The 22,662-nt window shown below is 43.6% G+C and overlaps 1 protein-coding gene across 4 annotated transcripts in view; it reads left to right on the top strand.

Annotated features, from left to right (window-relative positions):
- LOC147025595 (uncharacterized) overlaps positions 1-22,662 on the top strand; it is a 53,804-nt gene that overhangs the window by 5,619 nt on the left and 25,523 nt on the right. For all 4 annotated transcript variants that reach the window (XM_085886718.1, XM_085886720.1, XM_085886717.1 and 1 more), the window contains 2 exons: positions 19,161-19,191; positions 20,404-20,502. In XM_085886718.1, coding sequence (XP_085742844.1) covers positions 19,161-19,191; positions 20,404-20,502 — 130 coding nt within the window. The remainder of the gene's footprint in view (positions 1-19,160; positions 19,192-20,403; positions 20,503-22,662) is intronic.

The following is a 22,662-nucleotide window of genomic DNA, read 5'->3' as shown; positions in this document are numbered from 1 at the left end:
AACCACAAGGCAAGGTTTGAAACCACATCAAATATCCCCCAAATTAGCCACAAGGCAAGGTTAAAAACCACGTCATATCTCACCTAAATTAACCACAAAGCAAGGTTTGAAACCACATCAAATATCCCCCAAGTTAATCACAAGGCTAGGTTTGAAACCACATCAAATATCCCCCAAATTAACCACAAGGCTAGGTTTGAAACCACGTCAAATCTCACCCAAATTAATCACAAGGCAAGGTTTGAAACCACATCAAATATCCCCCAAATTAATCACAAGGCAAGGTTTGAAACCACGTCAAATCTCACCTAAATTAACCACAAAGCAAGGTTTGAAACCACATCAAATATCCCCCAAGTTAATCACAAGGCTAGGTTTGAAACCACATCAAATATCCCCCAAGTTAATCACAAGGCTAGGTTTGAAACCACGTCAAATCTCACCCAAATTAATCACAAGGCAAGGTTTGAAACCACATCAAATATCCCCCAAATTAATCACAAGGCAAGGTTTGAAACCACGTCAAATCTCACCTAAATTAACCACAAAGCAAAGTTTGAAATCACCTCAAATATCCCGAGAATTAACCACAAGGCAAGGTTAAAAACCACGTCAAATGTCCTCCAAATTAACCACAAAGCAAGGTTTGAAACCACGTCAAGTCACCCAAATTAACCACAAGGCAAGGATTAAAAGCACGTCAAATCTCACCTAAATTAACCACAAGGCAAGGTTTGAAACCATGTCAAACATCCCCCAAATTAATCACAAGGCAAGGTTTGAAACCATGTCAAATATCCCCTAAATTAATCACAAGGCAAGGTTTGAAACCACATCAAATATCCCCCAAATTAACCACAAAGCAAGGTTTGAAACCACGTCAAATATCCCACAAATTAATCACAAGGCAAGGTTTGAAACCACATCAAATATCCCCCAAGTTAATCACAAGGCTAGGTTTGAAACCACGTCAAATATCCCCCAAATTAACCACAAAGCAAGGTTTGAACCCACGTCAAATATCCCCCAAATTAATCACAAGGCAAGGTTTGAAACCACATCAAATATCCCCCAAATTAATCACAAGGCAAGGTTTGAAACCACGTCAAATCTCACCCAAACTAACCACAAAGCAAGGTTTGAAACCATGTCAAATATCCCCCAAATGAATCACAAGGCAAGGTTTGAAACCACATCAAATATCACCCAAATTAGCCACAAGGCAAGGTTAAAAACCACGTCAAATCTCACCTAAATTAACCACAAAGCAAGGTTTGAAACCACGTCAAGTATCCCCCAAATTAATCACAAGGCTAGGTTTGAAACCACATTCAAACATCCCCCAAATTAACCACAAAGCAAGGTTTGAAACCATGTCAAACATCCCCCAAATTAATCACAACGCAAGGTTTGAAACCATGTCAAATATCCCCCAAATTAATCACAAGGCAAGGTTTGAAACCACATTCAAACATCCCCCAAATTAACCACAAAGCAAGGTTTGAAACCATGTCAAACATCCCCAAAATTAACCACAAAGCAAGGTTTGAAACCATGTCAAATATCACCCAAATTAACCACAAAGCAAGGTTTGAAACCATGTCAAATATTACCTAAATTAACCACAAAGCAAAGTTTCAAATCACCTCAAATATCCCGCAAATTAACCACAACGCAAGGTTAAAAACCATGTGAAATATCCCCCAAATTAACCACAAAGCAAGGTTTTGAACCATGTCAAGTCACCCAAATTAACCACAAGGCTAGGTTTAAAACCACGTCAAATATTACCTAAATTAACCACAAAGCAAAGTTTAAAATCACCTCAAATATCCCGTAAATTAACCACAAGGCAAGGTTAAAAACCACGTCAAATATCCCCCAAACTAGCCACAAAGCAAGGTTTGAAACCACATCAAATATCACCCAAATTAACCACAAGGCAAGGTTTAAAACCATGTCAAATCTCATCTAAATTAACCACAAGGCAAGGTTAAAAACAACGTCAAATATCCCACAAATTAACCACAAAGCAAGGTTTGAAACCACGTCAAATCTCACCCAAATTAACCACAAAGCAAGGTTTGAAACCATGTAAAATATCCCCCAAATGAATCACAAGGCAAGGTTTGAAACCACATCAAATATCACCCAAATTAACCACAAGGCAAGGTTAAAAACCACGTCAAATCTCACCTAAATTAACCACAAGGCAAGGTTTGAAACCACGTCAATATCCCCCAAATTAATCACAAGGCTAGGTTTGAAACCACATTCAACCATCCCACAAATTAACCACAAAGCAAGGTTTGAAACTATGTCAAACATCCCCCAAATTAACCACAAAGCAAGGTTTGAAACCATGTCAAATATCACCCAAATTAACCACAAAGCAAGGTTTGAAACCACGTCAAATATCCCCCAAATTCATCACAAGGCAAGGTTTGAAACCACGTCAAATATCCCCCAATTGAATCACAAGGCAAGGTTTGAAACCACATCAAATATCACCCAAATTAACCACAAGGCAAGGTTAAAAACCACGTCAAATCTCACCTAAATTAACCACAAAGCAAGGTTTGAAACCACATTCAAACATCCCCCAAATTAACCACAAAGCAAGGTTTGAAACCATGTCAAATATCACCCAAATTAATCACAAGGCAAGGTTTGAAACCACGTCAAATATCCCTCAAATTAACCACAAAGCAAGGTTTGAAATCGCATCAAATATCCCCCAAATTAATCACAAGGCAAGGTTTGAAACCACATCAAATATCCCCCAAATTAACCACAAGGCAAGGTTTGAAACCACATCAAATATCCCCCAAATTAGCCACAAGGCAAGGTTAAAAACCACGTCATATCTCACCTAAATTAACCACAAAGCAAGGTTTGAAACCACATCAAATATCCCCCAAGTTAATCACAAGGCTAGGTTTGAAACCACATCAAATATCCCCCAAATTAACCACAAGGCTAGGTTTGAAACCACGTCAAATCTCACCCAAATTAATCACAAGGCAAGGTTTGAAACCACATCAAATATCCCCCAAATTAATCACAAGGCAAGGTTTGAAACCACGTCAAATCTCACCTAAATTAACCACAAAGCAAGGTTTGAAACCACATCAAATATCCCCCAAGTTAATCACAAGGCTAGGTTTGAAACCACATCAAATATCCCCCAAGTTAATCACAAGGCAAGGTTTGAAACCACATCAAATATCCCCCAAATTAATCACAAGGCAAGGTTTGAAACCACGTCAAATCTCACCTAAATTAACCACAAAGCAAAGTTTGAAATCACCTCAAATATCCCGAGAATTAACCACAAGGCAAGGTTAAAAACCACGTCAAATGTCCTCCAAATTAACCACAAAGCAAGGTTTGAAACCACGTCAAGTCACCCAAATTAACCACAAGGCAAGGATTAAAAGCACGTCAAATCTCACCTAAATTAACCACAAGGCAAGGTTTGAAACCATGTCAAACATCCCCCAAATTAATCACAAGGCAAGGTTTGAAACCATGTCAAATATCCCCTAAATTAATCACAAGGCAAGGTTTGAAACCACATCAAATATCCCCCAAATTAACCACAAAGCAAGGTTTGAAACCACGTCAAATATCCCACAAATTAATCACAAGGCAAGGTTTGAAACCACATCAAATATCCCCCAAGTTAATCACAAGGCTCGGTTTGAAACAACGTCAAATATCCCCCAAATTAACCACAAAGCAAGGTTTGAACCCACGTCAAATATCCCCCAAATTAATCACAAGGCAAGGTTTGAAACCACATCAAATATCCCCCAAATTAATCACAAGGCAAGGTTTGAAACCACGTCAAATCTCACCCAAACTAACCACAAAGCAAGGTTTGAAACCATGTCAAATATCCCCCAAATGAATCACAAGGCAAGGTTTGAAACCACATCAAATATCACCCAAATTAGCCACAAGGCAAGGTTAAAAACCACGTCAAATCTCACCTAAATTAACCACAAAGCAAGGTTTGAAACCACGTCAAGTATCCCCCAAATTAATCACAAGGCTAGGTTTGAAACCACATTCAAACATCCCCCAAATTAACCACAAAGCAAGGTTTGAAACCATGTCAAACATCCCCCAAATTAATCACAACGCAAGGTTTGAAACCATGTCAAATATCCCCCAAATTAATCACAAGGCAAGGTTTGAAACCACATTCAAACATCCCCCAAATTAACCACAAAGCAAGGTTTGAAACCATGTCAAACATCCCCAAAATTAACCACAAAGCAAGGTTTGAAACCATGTCAAATATCACCCAAATTAACCACAAAGCAAGGTTTGAAACCATGTCAAATATTACCTAAATTAACCACAAAGCAAAGTTTCAAATCACCTCAAATATCCCGCAAATTAACCACAACGCAAGGTTAAAAACCATGTGAAATATCCCCCAAATTAACCACAAAGCAAGGTTTTGAACCATGTCAAGTCACCCAAATTAACCACAAGGCTAGGTTTAAAACCACGTCAAATATTACCTAAATTAACCACAAAGCAAAGTTTAAAATCACCTCAAATATCCCGTAAATTAACCACAAGGCAAGGTTAAAAACCACGTCAAATATCCCCCAAACTAGCCACAAAGCAAGGTTTGAAACCACATCAAATATCACCCAAATTAACCACAAGGCAAGGTTTAAAACCATGTCAAATCTCATCTAAATTAACCACAAGGCAAGGTTAAAAACAACGTCAAATATCCCCCAAATTAACCACAAAGCAAGGTTTGAAACCACGTCAAATCTCACCCAAATTAACCACAAAGCAAGGTTTGAAACCATGTAAAATATCCCCCAAATGAATCACAAGGCAAGGTTTGAAACCACATCAAATATCACCCAAATTAACCACAAGGCAAGGTTAAAAACCACGTCAAATCTCACCTAAATTAACCACAAGGCAAGGTTTGAAACCACGTCAATATCCCCCAAATTAATCACAAGGCTAGGTTTGAAACCACATTCAAACATCCCCCAAATTAACCACAAAGCAAGGTTTGAAACTATGTCAAACATCCCCCAAATTAACCACAAACAAAGGTTTGAAACCATGTCAAATATCACCCAAATTAACCACAAAGCAAGGTTTGAAACCACGTCAAATATCCCCCAAATTCATCACAAGGCAAGGTTTGAAACCACGTCAAATATCCCCCAATTGAATCACAAGGCAAGGTTTGAAACCACATCAAATATCACCCAAATTAACCACAAGGCAAGGTTAAAAACCACGTCAAATCTCACCTAAATTAACCACAAAGCAAGGTTTGAAACCACATTCAAACATCCCCCAAATTAACCACAAAGCAAGGTTTGAAACCACATCAAATATCCCCCAAGTTAATCACAAGGCTAGGTTTGAAACCACGTCAAATCTCACCCAAATTAATCACAAGGCAAGGTTTGAAACCACATCAAATATCCCCCAAATTAATCACAAGGCAAGGTTTGAAACCACGTCAAATATCCCCCAAATTAACCACAAGGCAAGGTTTGAAACCACATCAAATATCCCCCAAATTAGCCACAAGGCAAGGTTAAAAACCACGTCATATCTCACCTAAATTAACCACAAAGCAAGGTTTGAAACCACATCAAATATCCCCCAAGTTAATCACAAGGCTAGGTTTGAAACCACGTCAAATCTCACCCAAATTAATCACAAGGCAAGGTTTGAAACCACGTCAAATCTCACCTAAATTAACCACAAAGCAAAGTTTGAAATCACCTCAAATATCCCGAGAATTAACCACAAGGCAAGGTTAAAAACCACGTCAAATGTCCTCCAAATTAACCACAAAGCAAGGTTTGAAACCACGTCAAGTCACCCAAATTAACCACAAGGCAAGGATTAAAAGCACGTCAAATCTCACCTAAATTAACCTCAAGGCAAGGTTTGAAACCATGTCAAACATCCCCCAAATTAATCACAAGGCAAGGTTTGAAACCATGTCAAATATCCCCTAAATTAATCACAAGGCAAGGTTTGAAACCACATCAAATATCCCCCAAGTTAATCACAAGGCTAGGTTTGAAACCACGTCAAATATCCCCCAAATTAACCACAAAGCAAGGTTTGAAACCACGTCAAATATCCCACAAATTAATCACAAGGCAAGGTTTGAAACCACATCAAATATCCCCCAAGTTAATCACAAGGCTAGGTTTGAAACCACGTCAAATCTCACCCAAATTAACCACAAAGCAAGGTTTGAAACCACGTCAAATATCCCCCAAATTAACCACAAAGCAAGGTTTGAACCCACGTCAAATATCCCCCAAATTAATCACAAGGCAAGGTTTGAAACCATGTCAAATATCCCCCAAATTAATCACAACGCAAGGTTTGAAACCATGTCAAATATCCCCCAAATTAATCACAAGGCAAGGTTTGAAACCACATTCAAACATCCCCCAAATTAACCACAAAGCAAGGTTTGAAACCATGTCAAACATCCCCAAAATTAACCACAAAGCAAGGTTTGAAACCATGTCAAATATCACCCAAATTAACCACAAAGCAAGGTTTGAAACCATGTCAAATATTACCTAAATTAACCACAAAGCAAAGTTTCAAATCACCTCAAATATCCCGCAAATTAACCACAAGGCAAGGTTAAAAACCATGTCAAATATCCCCCAAATTAACCACAAAGCAAGGTTTTGAACCATGTCAAGTCACCCAAATTAACCACAAGGCGAGGTTTAAAACCACGTCAAATATTACCTAAATTAACCATAAAGCAAAGTTTAAAATCACCTCAAATATCCCGCAAATTAACCACAAGGCAAGGTTAAAAACCACGTCAAATATCCCCCAAACTAGCCACAAAGCAAGGTTTGAAACCACATCAAATATCACCCAAATTAACCACAAGGCAAGGTTTAAAACCATGTCAAATCTCATCTAAATTAACCACAAGGCAAGGTTAAAAACAACGTCAAATATCCCCCAAATTAACCACAAAGCAAGGTTTGAAACCACGTCAAATCTCACCCAAATTAACCACAAAGCAAGGTTTGAAACCATGTAAAATATCCCCCAAATGAATCACAAGGCAAGGTTTGAAACCACATCAAATATCACCCAAATTAACCACAAGGCAAGGTTAAAAACCACGTCAAATCTCACCTAAATTAACCACAAGGCAAGGTTTGAAACCACGTCAATATCCCCCAAATTAATCACAAGGCAAGGTTTGAAACCACATTCAAACATCCCCCAAATTAACCACAAAGCAAGGTTTGAAACCATGTCAAACATCCCCCAAATTAACCACAAAGCAAGGTTTGAAACCATGTCAAATATCACCCAAATTAACCACAAAGCAAGGTTTGAAACCACGTCAAATATCCCCCAAATTCATCACAAGGCAAGGTTTGAAACCACGTCAAATATCCCCCAATTGAATCACAAGGCAAGGTTTGAAACCACATCAAATATCACCCAAATTAACCACAAGGCAAGGTTAAAAACCACGTCAAATCTCACCTAAATTAACCACAAAGCAAGGTTTGAAACCATGTCAAATATCACCCAAATTAACCACAAAGTAAGCTTTGAAACCACGTCAAATATCCCCCAAATTAACCACAAAGCAAGGTTTGAAACCACGTCAAGTCACCCAAATTAACCGCAAGGCAAGGTTTGAAACCACGTCAAATCACCCAAATTAACCACAAGGTCAGATCAGGTTCATCCTTCTGTTGCTCAGTAATGTCTGCAGCAGGCGAAGTAATTTGGCAGATGGCAGCGACATGGACAGCTTGAGCATCATTCCAAGTTCCCACACAGTGTCATAGGCCAAAAAAGGTCCATAAATGTTGCCCTTGTCTTACAATTGCTGTGAAAACCAGCCTCCATGTTTGGACTGTGGCAAGGACTTGCCCACAGCAACTGCATTGAGGTTTGAAGCCAGCCTTTTCTTGGGGAAGGGATGGTTTGATGATTGGGCTAAATCTTTGAAGGTGAACCACTCTCGAAGCATTTGAGTTCTGCAGAGCAGTTGGATGTAGGTCCCAAGGTTGTCAGTTGGTTTTCCCGGTTTGGGCAGAGCTATCATTACCTCTCACCAAATTTGGGGAATGTGGCCAGTCTCCAACACTGTTGACAACAGTGCGAGAAGCCATCATCTTTCCACACCAGTGGGCCGAAGTGGTGGCAAATGTCCGGTGGGATGCCATTTTTTTTCTGGCAGCTTTACCTTTCGTTCTGGCTGTCTGACCAGAATTCAGACAGCAGGGAAGATCTGTTCAGGTTGTCATTGCTTCTCAGAATTTTTCTTCACTTGCTGATTACCTTGCTTGTCTTGGAACCCCATTGAAGTAGCCAGCAATTTGGCAGCAACAGAATTTGCACTTATTTGCAGATTGATTACTTCTGATGGGTTTGATACCCCAAGTTTCCTCAAGAGTTTCCAGGCCTGATGACTTGAGTGCTTAAAGTCTTGGGATTCCAAAATATTACCATCAGTGAAACGACGAATTATATCTGCTCTTACCTAATAAATGCCTTCCGCTTCTCTTTAATAGCGTTCCTTATCTTACCACTCAACCACCCTGGCCTCCTCCTGCTTCTAGTTTTACACCTCATTGGAATGTACTTACTCTGCACTCTACACATTTGCTCCTTAAAGGTTTCCCATTTCTCTGATGCTGATTGTCCTGTTGTTAGAGTCTCCCAATCTACATCACTCAACTTTCTCCTCATACCCTCAAGGTTTACCTTCCTGAAATGTAATAGCCTTACTCTACTATCCTGAACTCTAACCCTTAACAGAATCTTTGCACACACGATGTTATGGTCATTAGCTCCTCAATGCTTCCCGACCTACACCTCCTTCACCATATTGGGATCGTTACTTAAAAGGAGGTCTAACACGGCACTCCCCCTCGTGGACTTATCAACAAACTGGGTTAAAAAGCAATCCTGGACTAAAACCAGGAAATCCTCATCTGCTCCGCCCTTTCCCTGTTCCTCCACCAAATCTATCCCTGGCAAGTTAAAATCCCCCATAATGAATACTCTTCCCTTACCACATGCCCTTTTCAATTCTTCATGTACTCCTCCTTCCTCCTCTTCCTTCACACCTGGAGCCCTATAAAAGCATCCTACCAGTATCTTACTGTTTTCACAATCTCTAATCTCAACCCACACAGAATCCTCAACAATTATTCCTTCCTTAATGTCACCCCTTTCTCTTGATACAATGCTGTCCTTTACCCAGATGACTACACCTCCTCCTATTCTCTCCTTCCCATTACACCGATACACCTTGTAGCCTTCTAATCCTGTCTTCAGTTACTCTCTTCCTTAAACCATGTCTCAGTCACTGCAACTATATCGTACTCCTCACTATCTACTTTGACCTCAAGCTCTTCCATCTTATTATTTAAACTCCAGGAATTGGTCTGGAATATGTTTAACTTTTCCTTTCCTGAAATTCTATTTTCCTGCCAGGCCTTACTCATCACAATTTCATTATCCGTTCCTTCCTTAACAGCTTCCCCACACTCCGCTAACCTAAAAAAGTCTGAATTCCCTCCTCAATTCCCACTGCAAACCTTGCTGCCCCCTTTCTATTTAATATACGGCCATGATTCCGGAAATACTCCTTTTGTCCCCTCAATGATTCCCACTGCTTGTTAAATGTAAAACCTTCCTCCCTACACCATTCTTCCAGCCATTGTTTGACGTCTATTGCTCTGCTCATAATTTCTATATCATTTCCTAATCTTGGAAGAATCCCAGAAAACATGACCGCACAACCCTTTGCTTTCAGCCACTTACCTAATATCCTGTATATACCTTTCAAAAACTCAGTACCTTTCCCAAAATAATTTCCTCCTCAGTGTAACACAACCAACTTTTTCCTACCATGACCCAATACGATGTAATTTACCCTTCCCTCAATGTCCCTAACTCCTGTTCCTTCAAAACTGCACAGAATTTTATGTCTTTGATCCTTCCTGCAGAATGAAGAATCTACATACATAGTCTCATCACTTACAAAAACTGTCTCCCATACCTCATTCCTACCAATCTCCATTGCTGTATCCTCACCAATACCTTCACTCTCCACTGCCTGCACTTGCTGCACCCTCTCCACTATCTACACTCACTGTACCCTCCCCAATGCTTGCACTCACTTCACCCTCTCCACTGCCTGCACTTCCTACAGCCTCACCACTGCCTGTACTCACTGCTTCACCACTGCATGCACTCACCACACCCTCTCCACAACCGACACTGGCTGCACTCTGCCCACTGCTTGTACTCCTGCACTTTCTGCACCCTCTCCACTGCCTGCACTCCCTACAGCCTCACAACTGCCTATACTCACTGCTTCACCACTGCATGCACTCTCCATACCCTCCCCACTGCCTGCACTCACGGCACCCTCCCCACTGCCTGTACTCACTGCACCCTCTTTAAATTTTAAATATATAAAGTAGAAGTGTATGTTTGTTTGTCCTCTTATAACTCGAGAACGACGCTTCCCAGAGCAAAACTAAAGGCATATTTGGAATCAGATCATTTCAGAGGTACTACAGCACACCTTAGATGTTTAAAAAACCTAAAAAAATTCGTCTTTTTTTTTTTTTTTGGCCATTTCAATTTTTCTTCCGCAATTGATTGATTTTCCACGTCTCGACTTTTTTATTCACAACCTGATCAAAATAAGACAAAGACAGACCAGTGAATGTTTACAAAGTTTCTGATCAAAATCTGACTTTCTGATTTTAGATGCCCCAAAAAAGGAAGAGCTCCATTGGTCCCAAGGCAGCTGCAGCTAAGCAAAAACACATGAAGAAACAACAGGAGACTGAAGAGGAGCAAGATGCCAGGCTAAATGAACAGGCACAGCGGCAACAGCAGCAGCAACAAAAAGAGACTGAAGAGGAGCGATCAGCCAGGCCAAATGAACAGGCTCATCGGCAACAACAGCGGCGAGCAAATGAGACTGAGGAAGAGTGTGATGCAAGACTTGAGGCAATGTGTCACCGCACTGCAGAAGCACGAGCACTGGTCCGGGCACAACACAACAATGCCAACAGGGTGGCATTCACGTATGACCCGGCTGACCCAACAACTCATGCAGACCTCAGCCGAATGGACCAATTCTGCACCCACTGCTCTGCTTACAAGTTCAAGGGAGAGACCAAGGGTGTGTGCTGCAGCAATGGCAAGGTCATCCTTCAGCCCCCTCCTGCCCTTCCTCCCTTGCTGAAGGAACTTCTCTTAGGCGAAGGTCCCCTCAGCAAGCACTTGACAACATTCGGACGTATAATGGCAGATTTGCGATGACGAGCTTCAGGCACAAGGAAGCTGAAGTCCAGGGCTGTAACCCGAGCTTCCGGATCCAAGGTCAAGTGTTCCACCACATTCGCAGCTTGCTCCCGCCTGAAGAGGACCAGACAAAGTTCCTCCAGGTCTACTTCCTGGACTCACATGCCAAGGAGCTGGCTGCCAGGAAGCACAGCGGCCTCAAACCACACATCCTTGAGATGCTCACAAAGTAGTTTCACGAAAATAACCATCTGGTCCGTGAGCTCAAGACTGCAAGAGATGTACTTGCAGAAGAAGGCAACTCTGAAGAGCACCAGATCATCATCAGAGAGAACAAGCGACCGCAAGGAGAGCACACACGCCGCTACACCACCCAGTCTGCACCAGAAGTCGCTATCCTAACGGACAATGAGCCAACAGAACCCAGAGACATTGTCCTCAGAATTTGCGATGGGGGCACTTAAAAGGATCAGTGAGCTGCATGCATTTTATGATGCACTCCAGTATCCTATAGTGTTCCCATATGGAACAGATGGCTACAGCATCCATTTGGTGGCCAGGACTGCTACTGGACAGGATGGATGAAAACTCACACAGCTGCAGTACTACAGCAACCGCATCATGGTGAGAGAGGGCAACCACATACTGCAGATGCGACGACTCTTTCAGCAGTTTCTGGTCGATGTATACTACAAGATCCAGACAGAGCGACTGGGCTTTATCCACCGGGAGCAAAATCACTTGCTTGCTGATAACGACGACAACCTCCATGACAGCCTCATGGCCAGCGATGGTGACCCTCGCAATGTTGGACAAAGGGTGGTCCCTTCCAGAAACATTTACCGGTGGGCCGAGGTGGATGCATGAGAAACAGAGTGATGCCATGGCCTATGTGCGTCGCATGGGAAGGCCTGACTTCTTCATCACGATGACCACGAATACCAAATGCACCGAGGTCCAGGAAAACCTCCTACCAAGACAAGAGCCTCACGATTGGTCAGATATCATTGCCTGTGTCTTTCTCCAAAAGAACAAGAAGCTCATGGAGCTACTAAAGAAGGGAGCTTTTGGGAAGATGAGAGCCTTCCTATACACCATTGAGCACCAGTAGCGTGGTCTTCCTCATGCTCACTTCCTCCTGTGGGTCACTCCAGAGGACAAGGTCAAGCCCGAAGACATTGACCCGATCATCAGTGCTGAGATTTCCGACAAGGAGTAAGATCCAGAGCTGCACAAGATGGTCATGGCACACATGGTCCACGGTCCATGCGGAAACCTCAACCAGAACAGCCCTTGCATGAAGGACCGCAAGTGCTCAAAGGATTTCCCAAAGCCATTCCTGCAGAGCACTGAGCAAGGAAATGACAGCTACTCCAAGTATCGCCATCTCAAGCCAGAAGATGGTGATCACACCGGTGAGACAAAGATGCGCCAGCAGGGACAATGGATGGTACAGGTAGTCACCAACCAGTGGATGGTACCCTCCAACCCATTCCTCCTCCACCAATTCAATTGCCACATCAACGTTGAGATCTGCTGCAGCATCAACAGCATCAAGTATATCTAAAAGTATGTCACCAAGGGGACCAATCAGGCAGTGTTTGAACTGCAGCGAGCCAATGAGGAGGCCAGAAACCGTCAAGTGGATGAGGTAGCTCAGTTCCAGAATGCACGCTATGTCGGCAGCAGTGAGGCAGTCTGGAGGATCCTGAAGCACCAAATTTCCAAGCATTTTCCTCCAGTCAATGGCCGAGCCGTCCACCTCGAGAATGGCCAGTGAGTCTACTTCATTGTGGACAATGCGGTTGAGAGGGCACAGCGCCCACCGCCAGTCACTACGCTGGCTGCCTTCTTTGACCTCTGTAGTCATGACGATTTTACCAAGACGCTCAAATACCACAAGGTGCCCGAGTACTACACGTGGGACAAGTCGTGCAAGAAGTGGGCCCGCCACAAGCGGGAGAGGTGGTTGAAGGTCCACATGCAATCTGGAAGGCTCCGGCAATTGGCCGCATCTACAGCATCAGTCCGAGTCAGGGTGACTGTTACTACGTTCGACTTCTCCTAACTGAAGTCTGTTGTCCTTCCTCCTTCACTGCCCTGAGAACCGTGGATGGACAGGAATTGTCCTTCCGTGAAGCCTGTCTCACAAGGGGACTCCTGAAAAATGACCAGCACCTCCACCTTTCTATGGAGGAGGCAGGCATCAGTCAGTCTGCAACAAACCTCAGGAGTCTCATGGCAGTCATCCTCACCACCTGCTTCCCTAGCAATCCACGCACACTCTGAGATCAGTTCCGTGACCTCCTCTCTGAAGACTACCTGTTCCAGCACCGTCATAATGTTAGCAATCCTGATGCTGACTACAACGAGGAGGTCTACAACCTTGCACTTTGCTCCCTCGAGGACAAGGTGATCATGATGGGCGGCCGTCATCTCAGTTTGTATGACCTACCTACACCAGAGAGGGGCACAGAAGATAGGCTCTCTCAAGAGTACTTTCGGGAAGTGGACTACAACCAAGAGCAGTTGGCTGTCCAGGCTGATGACCTTAAACAGCACCTGACAGATGACCAGTGTCAGGTCTACAATGCAGTCCTTGAACTGTTGCAGCAAGGTAGCATCATCAATGGCAACAGGAACAGCAACATCATCTTCCTCGATGCACCGGAAGGCACAGGCAAGAGCTTCGTCATCAACACGATACTGAAAAAGATTTGCTCAGGAGGCAAGATTGCTCTTGCTACTGCATCCAGGGGAATTGCCGCAACACTACTCCAGGGAGGACGAACGCTGCACAGCACCTTCAAGATCCCACTCGACACGCACCTCAAAGAGCAGCCAACATGCAGCATCATTGGGCAAGGTAATGAAGGATGCTGCTGCCATCATTGTGGATGAGGCCCCGATGACTCACAAGTCAGCCTATGAAGCTGTAGACCGCACACTGCAGGACATCACAGGAGTCCAGCAACCCATGGGAGACATCCCCACACTGCTCTGCGAAGACTTCCAGAAGATCCTTCCAGTGGTCAAGAGAGGCACCAGATCCAACGTTATCAACGTCAGCCTGAAGACGTCCCACCTGTGGCGCCATGTGACTGTCAAGCACCTGACCACCAACATGCGAGCTCACCTGTCTGGCGATGAAGGGGCCACAAACTTCTCCAAGCTGCTCCTGGAAATTGGCAATGAACAGATCCCATTTGCGGCCGAACCAGACACGATAGCAATTCATCCTGGACTGGGCAAGGTCGTCTCCACACTGGAGGAGCTCAAGGCTGAAGTCTACCCTTGCTTGACCACAAATGGAGTCACGTCTGAGTGGCTGGCTGAGCGTACAATTCTCTCTCCGCTGAACACCAATGTCAACCAGCTCGACAACTGGCTCATGGGAGAGTTCATCGGCGATGAGAGGATCTACAAGTCTGTGACGACGAGGAGGCAGTCACTTACGCTGTTGAGCTGCTCAATTCTCTCGAGCTGTCAGGAATGCCACCACACCTCTTCAAGCTGAAACTCGGTGTGCCCATAATGATCCTGCGAAACATGGAGCCACCCAAGAACACCAATGGCACATGCTGCATCATAACCCGCCTGCATGCCAATGTCATTGAGGCCGCCATCTCCTGTGGACCGGGCAAAGGAGAAGTCATCCTTCTGCTGAGGATCCCGCTCATTCCGTCCGACTCCAAGCTGCCCTTCCAGTTTCACCGACTCCAGTTTCCCTGCAAGCCATGCTTTGTAATGACGATCAACAAGGCTCAAGGTGAGACGTATAAGGCAATCAGTGTCGACCTCTCTGTCCCGTGCTTCTCCCACGGCCAGCTGTATGTGGCTGCCTCTCGGACCAGCAGCGCAGTGAAGCTCAGCATCCTGGCACCCAACAGTCAGACACGCAATGTGGTCCACCCCGAGGAACTGGAGCACTGATGAGGAACGCTGACAACGACAAAGAAATGTGAAATGTGTCCAAATTAAATGTGATATATAAATGTGATAAATTATCCCTGTGTCGTAAGAGGCGACCAGGGTTGCGTCAGGAAGGGCATCTGGCGTAAAACATGTGCCAAATCACCATGCGGATCATACGGATGATCCGCTGTGGCGACCCCTAACGGGAGCAGCCGAAAGAAGAAGAAGATATAAATGTGATAAATATTAAGTACCACAATTTACCCTTTTCTTATTCCTATTCTTCCCCCTGGGCAACACCGGGTACTCCAGCTAGTTGAACAATAAAACGGGAATTCCTCCAGTTTTTTTGCAGTTGAGTCAAAAGCAACGTCGGCTCAGTGAGTGCAAAAATAACATGGAGTCCTCTTACTCATGATACAATTGAGGGTTCTGAAACATCATTTGTGATACCCTCTCCCACTACCACTGGGAGCGGTGCGATACGGTACGCATTTACGAAGAGAATAGGTCGCCCCACCTTCGGGACTCCTGGGTCGGGGGACAAATGAAGTCGCTGCAACCTATGGCAAATGACCCATAGTCTGCTTGGCAAGTGAAGTTGGTTGAGATTGCATAAGTAACGACCGAATACAGACGCCAGATGGATGCCAAGTTGCGTATTTTAGTGTGATGACAGATTGACAGAGCTCCCGGGGGCCCAACTGGGCCACGATTGTGTTTTGCATGATGTCCCCAAATGACTAATACTACCTCTGATCTGAAGTCATACATGATGAATGTGCTGAGGCGATTTCTTTAGGGCACCGACAAAGCACTGAGATCCCCTTTTGGCACCAAAGCTCTGAGGAGATTCCCTTAGAGCACATTAAGATTCCCTAAGCATGTTGTAGTCAGGAGGCCCAATGCAGAATAGTGTACGACCCTGCTGATTCCGTGTTAGAATAGTGCAACAGGTGTAAATTGACTGTCCAGACACACAGAAACGTGAATCAACTTGTTGCCAACTCTGGATATGGATAGTATGGCCGCCATGACAGTTTACAAAATGGTCGCCATTAAATACACTTTTCGTCATATTTCAGCCGCAAATTGACATGAAATTACAAAATTAGGGTCGATTTCCATGTTTTTGAGCATGCCTGAGCTGATGGGAGTATAGAAAAAAACATTGCTCCATCCATTTTATAAAAATAATGACTTGTTTTTCACTATATTATTTTTAAAGAAATGTTCAGGCTCGAATTAGAATGTCTGATTATACAAACCACAATCAATGAATTTTACAACTTTGCTATAAAATGAACCTAAACTACATAACTGTGTGTTTTTCTGTTACCCAGGACTAACTGAAAAATGAAAGCCGCAAGATTTCTCACAGGGGGTTCAAGGGATCGAGAAGAAGAAGAGCATGCAGACTGGAATAAATGCTTTATTTGCCAGGACAGTTCAAAAACTAGCAAGTCAACGCCACTTCGAAAGACTACAATCGTTGGTGTGAAAACTGTAGCTGAATGTTGCAAAGAAAGAGAGAAATATAATGACGCTAAATATGTTGACTCATTCTCAAGAATCAGAAAATATTCTGTACCGGAGCACGTCGAAAAGATTCAATGGCACAAATTCTGCTATAGTGACTTTACTCACGCACAAAAAATAGACAGACTGAAGTCAAGGATTCAGCCACAATCTGTGACTTACGCAGAAGAGATACCCACAACGTCAGGTTCCTCAGAGAAATACCATGTCCCAAAGTCACTAAGATCCGCGCACAGCGCTATGGATTGGTCAAAATGCGCTTTCTGCCAGACTGACATTCCTGGAAAAGCTGGTGTCCTGACAAATGTTGAATTTGATCACACATCATCCAGGATGCTTAGTTTGGCCCAATTTGACCCCACCATGCGTCACAGGTTTGCAGGTGTTTCAGACTTGATGGCAGCTGAAGGTAAATATCACCTCAAGTGTTATGTTTCTTTTCGCAGAAAGTATAAAAAGGAGAGTGGAGAGAAAAACCAGTCTCCTGAAAGCATCTGTTTCAGAAATGTGATGAACCAGCTTGAGAAAGAGCTGCAGAAGGGACATGTGTTTACCCTGAAAAACATCTGGGAACACTACAGCATGCTGTTATTGAATGATTTTGGAATTGAGGCTGGAGCCTACAAAAGCTACAATTTCAAGCAGAAAGTGGAGGTTCACTTTGGTAGTGACAAGGTGACATTAGTGCAGCCATTGGATGTCACAAAACCCCTCATAGTTGCATCCTCAACTGTGACAAAGTTTGCCATGAGAACCGCCGTGAATGATTTATCTGAAGAAGGTGAAAGTTCTGAAGAAGATGAATTGGCCCAGTGCAGTCTGCCTCGTCATGAGAACGAAATCCTTAGCTGGATCTTCAGAGTGGGCATAAAGATTTACAGTGACGTAAAACACTCTCCAGGGCATAGCATTATCGGTGGACTGAACACAGAAAATGCAGAGCGAATTGTACCTGAAACCCTGTACATGCTTGTAAAGCTTCTTTGTGGTGGTGTCAGCACTGACAAGATGGACAATGAAGAAGCGGATGAGACAGATACCAAGAACAAAGTTCTGAGCATCTGCCAAGACATTATTCATGTGGCTTCAGGAGGCAAAAAACTGACCCCCAAACACCTGGGCCTTGGCCTGGGCAACGAGACATTTCAGCCGCGACTCATGACTGCACAGCCTATTACTGCTTACTGTGTAGAACTGACGACATGCAAATGCCGTGGGTCATGCTCAACTCGACGGTGCAAATGTACACGGAATGGACTGCCTTGCACGAAAGCATGTGGATGCAAAGCCCTTTGTAGGAACCCGTTCAGTGTACAAGCCGATCAATAGCTCTGAAAATTGTACTTGGGTGTTCTCACAACACTTTTCTCTTCTGCAAAGCAACGTAATTTTGTGTTAGAAAGAATCTGACAGCTGTTGAAATAACCTTTGACTGACTGTAAACCCATCTCCATCAATAGTGCTAAACATTTTCTTTTTCACATTTGTTGCTCGTATGTGCATTTTCAATTTCGTCTTTAAGTTGTCAATTATGTGAAAAGTTGTGATCCAGTACAAAAATAAAGCACAAAATAGTGTTCCTCGTGTCAGATTACATAGTATTTCACAATCATGACAAATTTCTGGCTAGTACAATTTGCAGTAAGAAAAAGACTAAATCTGATGGCGGCCATTTTGATTACTGTCATGGCGGCCATAATATTCAGATGCAGACTTGGCAACAAGTGGAACTAGACTTGGTCATGCCGAGACTCTTCAAAAACACCAGTTGCACCATTCTAACATGAAATCAGCAGCGAACCTATTTTCTAGGCTAGCTACAGATTTTGGCTTCTAGACTATTGTACTTCACAACCAGAATGCATGTCTTTCTGTGAATGTCAAAAATGAGGTGAACCACGAAAAAAGGACTTTTTAAAACAGTTTGTTTTGTTGCTGCTGTCATGGTGACACTGGTGGTGATGGCGGTGGTCGTTGTTTGTGTGCTCCTTCGTGTACTGTAGGTTTTTGTGGCCATTTTCATATTTTGCCATTCAATTTGACTGCGTGATCATTCAGTTTCATTTGAAATTCAATGCTCCTCGATGTGATCATGAAATATCTAAAAGGGCTGTTCAATTTCACTCAAGTCAGCAACTGTTGGTATGTGGCAATTCAAATTCACGAATGTGCTTTCAAATTCCAACCTCAGGTGCGTACATGTTATTTGCAATGGCAGCCCGCTCGGGCACATTGTCTTTCATCACCAGCCCCCATCAGGGAGTGTTGCAGTCGGATATTTATGATGTTGAGGTGATTAAAATTTTTGGTTTCTTCACTCGTGGTTTATAACACGTAATTTGTAATACACTGTGCTTCAGGAGAAAGAAGAATCAGAGGGATACCCCGGAGGTACGTGAAGCACACAAATCTCCCATTTAACTATCAGAACTCCTTGTTTGTGACATTTTCACCTGTTTGTTACTCCGGCACTCCAACACATTTAATCTTAAAAACAGGGCTGACAGGAAGGCCTAGGGGTACACACATTCGCCTCCAAGCTGTCTAGCCTGGGTTCCAATCCCGACCTGCTATAAACTGTCATCCCGGTGTTTCACAGGTAGGGTGATTCATCAATGTGTGTGCCGTCTCTCGGATCGACGTAAAACGGGCGTCCCATATGCCAGCATTAGTTGGCGGGCAATAAAGATCCCACGGTGTCCTTCCTCATCAAGTATCATTGAATGGATTTCCGGTGGCTGGTGCTTTTTCTTTTCCTTGGGTCATATCCACTCTGCTTCCTTGTTGCGTTCTTTTTCATCTTCAAATCTACCTTTACAGGATGTGTCCGTGTCCTTTTTTTTCGGGGGAGTTGTCACATTTTGTTTCTGTTTCCCTCACTCTCGGTAGAACTTTTTCGGGTTGTTTTTGAACCGCTGATTTTGGTTTCTTCCTTTGTTGGCCTCATCATAGTTTTTTTTCTATTTTCATGCTATCTGTTGTATTCGGAGTTTATTATGGGCAGCTAATAGTTCACGTCCATTGTTGTCGATGTTGCATTTATTTTTTATTTGTCTGATTCTTTTCATGAGCTTTAGACTTCTGTTTCCCCTCTTGAATTGTTCTATTTGTCCTGTTTCCACCCTCAGTCGATATCTCTGCTTCTCAAGTCTCTGTTTCCATGGTGGTGTTTTGTTTCTACTCAGATTATCAGATCTATCTTTTTTTGTGTCGTTTACCTCTCATTTTTGTTTGCCTGCCATTCAGCATTGTACGTGCTGTAGTTACGACGTTTACCCCTTTCAGATAAAATGGGGGCAACTTGCATTTATATATCGATAGAGCCAGATACGCATTCGCTCAATTATATTAAGAAAGTGTGGAATCCTTTTGCCGTTGTATTTGACCGGGAAAATTACATACCGAAAGCTTTAGCATATATCCTGCAGAACAGAGATGTTGTGAAGTATGTGGACCATGATGATCATTTGGACAAACATTGAAATACTGATCCCCAGACCTTGTGCACGGGTTTTTACAACTAAACGTTTACGGAGATAACATGACCTCCAGGGAGGAGGAGGTGAAGCCACTGTGCAGTGATGTTCATTCCACTTTATTCAGGATTGCTTTGGACTCTGCTGTCCGAGGCTGTATCTCGGATGGTCCGAGACATGCGGGACTCGGACACCCAGACGGAGACGTCACCTACGGCCTCGTTCGGTGAGCTCACACTGCCGTATGGCTTGAATACTTTTCTATTTTAATCCAAGATGTAGGCATGTGCAAGAGTGGGGTGACAGAGGATAAAAAGGCAGTGTAAATGACAAGAGGAAACTGTGGCCACAGTTGCAAGGGAATTATAAACAAGAAAAAAAAAAGGGAGAGGGGAGAAAACGCAACGACCTGCAAGTAAGAAGTTGGATTGGGTCATGTTAAGAAGGGGGGGATATATCATGGGTAGAGATGGGGATGACGAGACACAAGATGGTGGTGCAAGCCTGAATGGAGTTCTGGAGGGAGAAGTGTGATTAAATTACCTCCAGAAGGCTGTTCCGTAATTGAGAGAAAAGAGGAGTAAAGGAGTGGAGGTTTTATATTTTTTTTGCATTTTTGAGAGTTGATCTGTGAGGGGTTAAATGGGAAAAAATCCCCGTGCATCCTGGAGGAGCATGGGAAGCTTGGCAGGCTGAGAGAGCAGAATGAGGTGGAGCCGCCGATCGTTGTTGAGAGAGAAGCAGCAGCACGTCCATGTTTGAGTGGCTGGTATGGAATACAAACCAATTATCAAAGGTTGGGCTGTTTGAAACAGGAAATACTCATCCGTCAGCAATGGCATGCTTTATTGTTTGTAATTATAAGGAGCCTTACTGGCCGAGAGTTGAGAAGATCTCTTTTGGAACCCTTCTTGCAAATAGGAGTGATATTTACTGACTTCCCAACAGACTGGATGCGGTCAAAGGAGACGGACGAGCTGAAAGTGATAAGACAAAGGAAGACGAGCTGAGAGTGGGAATACAAAGGAGGAGGACGAGAAGAAAGTGGGACGACAAAGGAGAATTACGAGCTCAAAATGAGAATACACATGAGCAGGATGAGCAGAAAGTGGGATTTGAGAAAATGGGAATTGATGTCATTTGGACGCACCACTGATGAAGTTTCAAGTCTAGAGGGAACTTTCTCCATCTTTTCAGGTGTGGAAAACAACAAAGATGGCAGTGGGGTAAGGTGGTGACATCGGGATGGGTTGGGTACGCAAGATTATGAGGAACATACCGAACAAATCGAGAGATTCTGCCCGATCTCAAACAGTCTGAGGTGATGGAGTGGATGGAGGGGGAGATCACACCAGATATGGACTTGAGAAAGCACCATGAAGTCTGAGGAAGGAGACTGGTTGGAGATATCACTTTTGAGTTTAGCAAGAATTTATCTGGCTCACCTCTGGATCGATACATACACGTTGTGCACCTTACAGAGTGACGTAAAGTTGCTCTCAGTCAGGTCACCTTCAATGTTGAGAATGAAAACTGCTTGACCACAACCGCCTCACCTCAGGGTTTGGTGTACTTTGACCGAGAGGATGCATAGGATAGCCATAGATGGGATGGGATCGACCGATGCACGAGTCTTTTGTGAAGGTATTGCCAGGTGGAATCAATATTAGATGCAGAATAATAATATGAGTTCCCTTTCAAGGAACTTCAACATGGGAGGAGGCCTTTAGACCCATCAAAGCTTGTGCTGTTATTGCCAATCTCTGGTTGCTAATGCTGAATGTTAAGCAAGGAAGCAGCACGTACCATTTTTAAAGTCTTTTGTACGACTCAGTCATGGCTCGAACCACCAACCTCCCAGACTTGGAGCGGATGCTCCAACCATATGGTACTGAGGCTGGTGGGAGATTTGGTGGCACCCCAAACATAGATGGCATCCCAATCCTTTTGCGAGATGGGAGATTGCATTGTCTGGCAGTTTGCCTGTGTGAGCAACTACTTCTGCAGCATTGATGTAATTGTCTAACAATTTCAGATAGACATGAGCTTTGACAAGACAATCGTCAGCAAAGTCAAGGTTGGATGGAAGGGTTAGTCATTACCAGGTCCGGGAGGGTGGACGTACCAGAGTTTCGGAAAACCGGATTGGAAAGTTTACAGTTTGGTTCAGACCCATTGAGTCACAGCATGTTCTAGCTGCAAGGCCATGACTGGTTGTTTCAGGGCTGACACTCAGCCAGGTGGCATGGTGATAGTTTAAGTCACCACAGATGAGGAACAGGGTTTGGATGGACGGTTATAAGTTGATCACATTAGCTAAAATTGAAGTATACCATGAAGTCATCATCATTGGGTGGACACTACCCAACACAGACAATCATTGGGT

Source organism: Eptatretus burgeri, chromosome 6 (assembly GCF_056783735.1).
Source record: "Eptatretus burgeri isolate ZD-2024b chromosome 6, Ebu_testis_v1, whole genome shotgun sequence".
Taxonomy (NCBI): Eukaryota; Metazoa; Chordata; class Myxini; order Myxiniformes; family Myxinidae; genus Eptatretus; species Eptatretus burgeri.
This window is presented reverse-complemented; position numbering and strand designations above follow the sequence as displayed.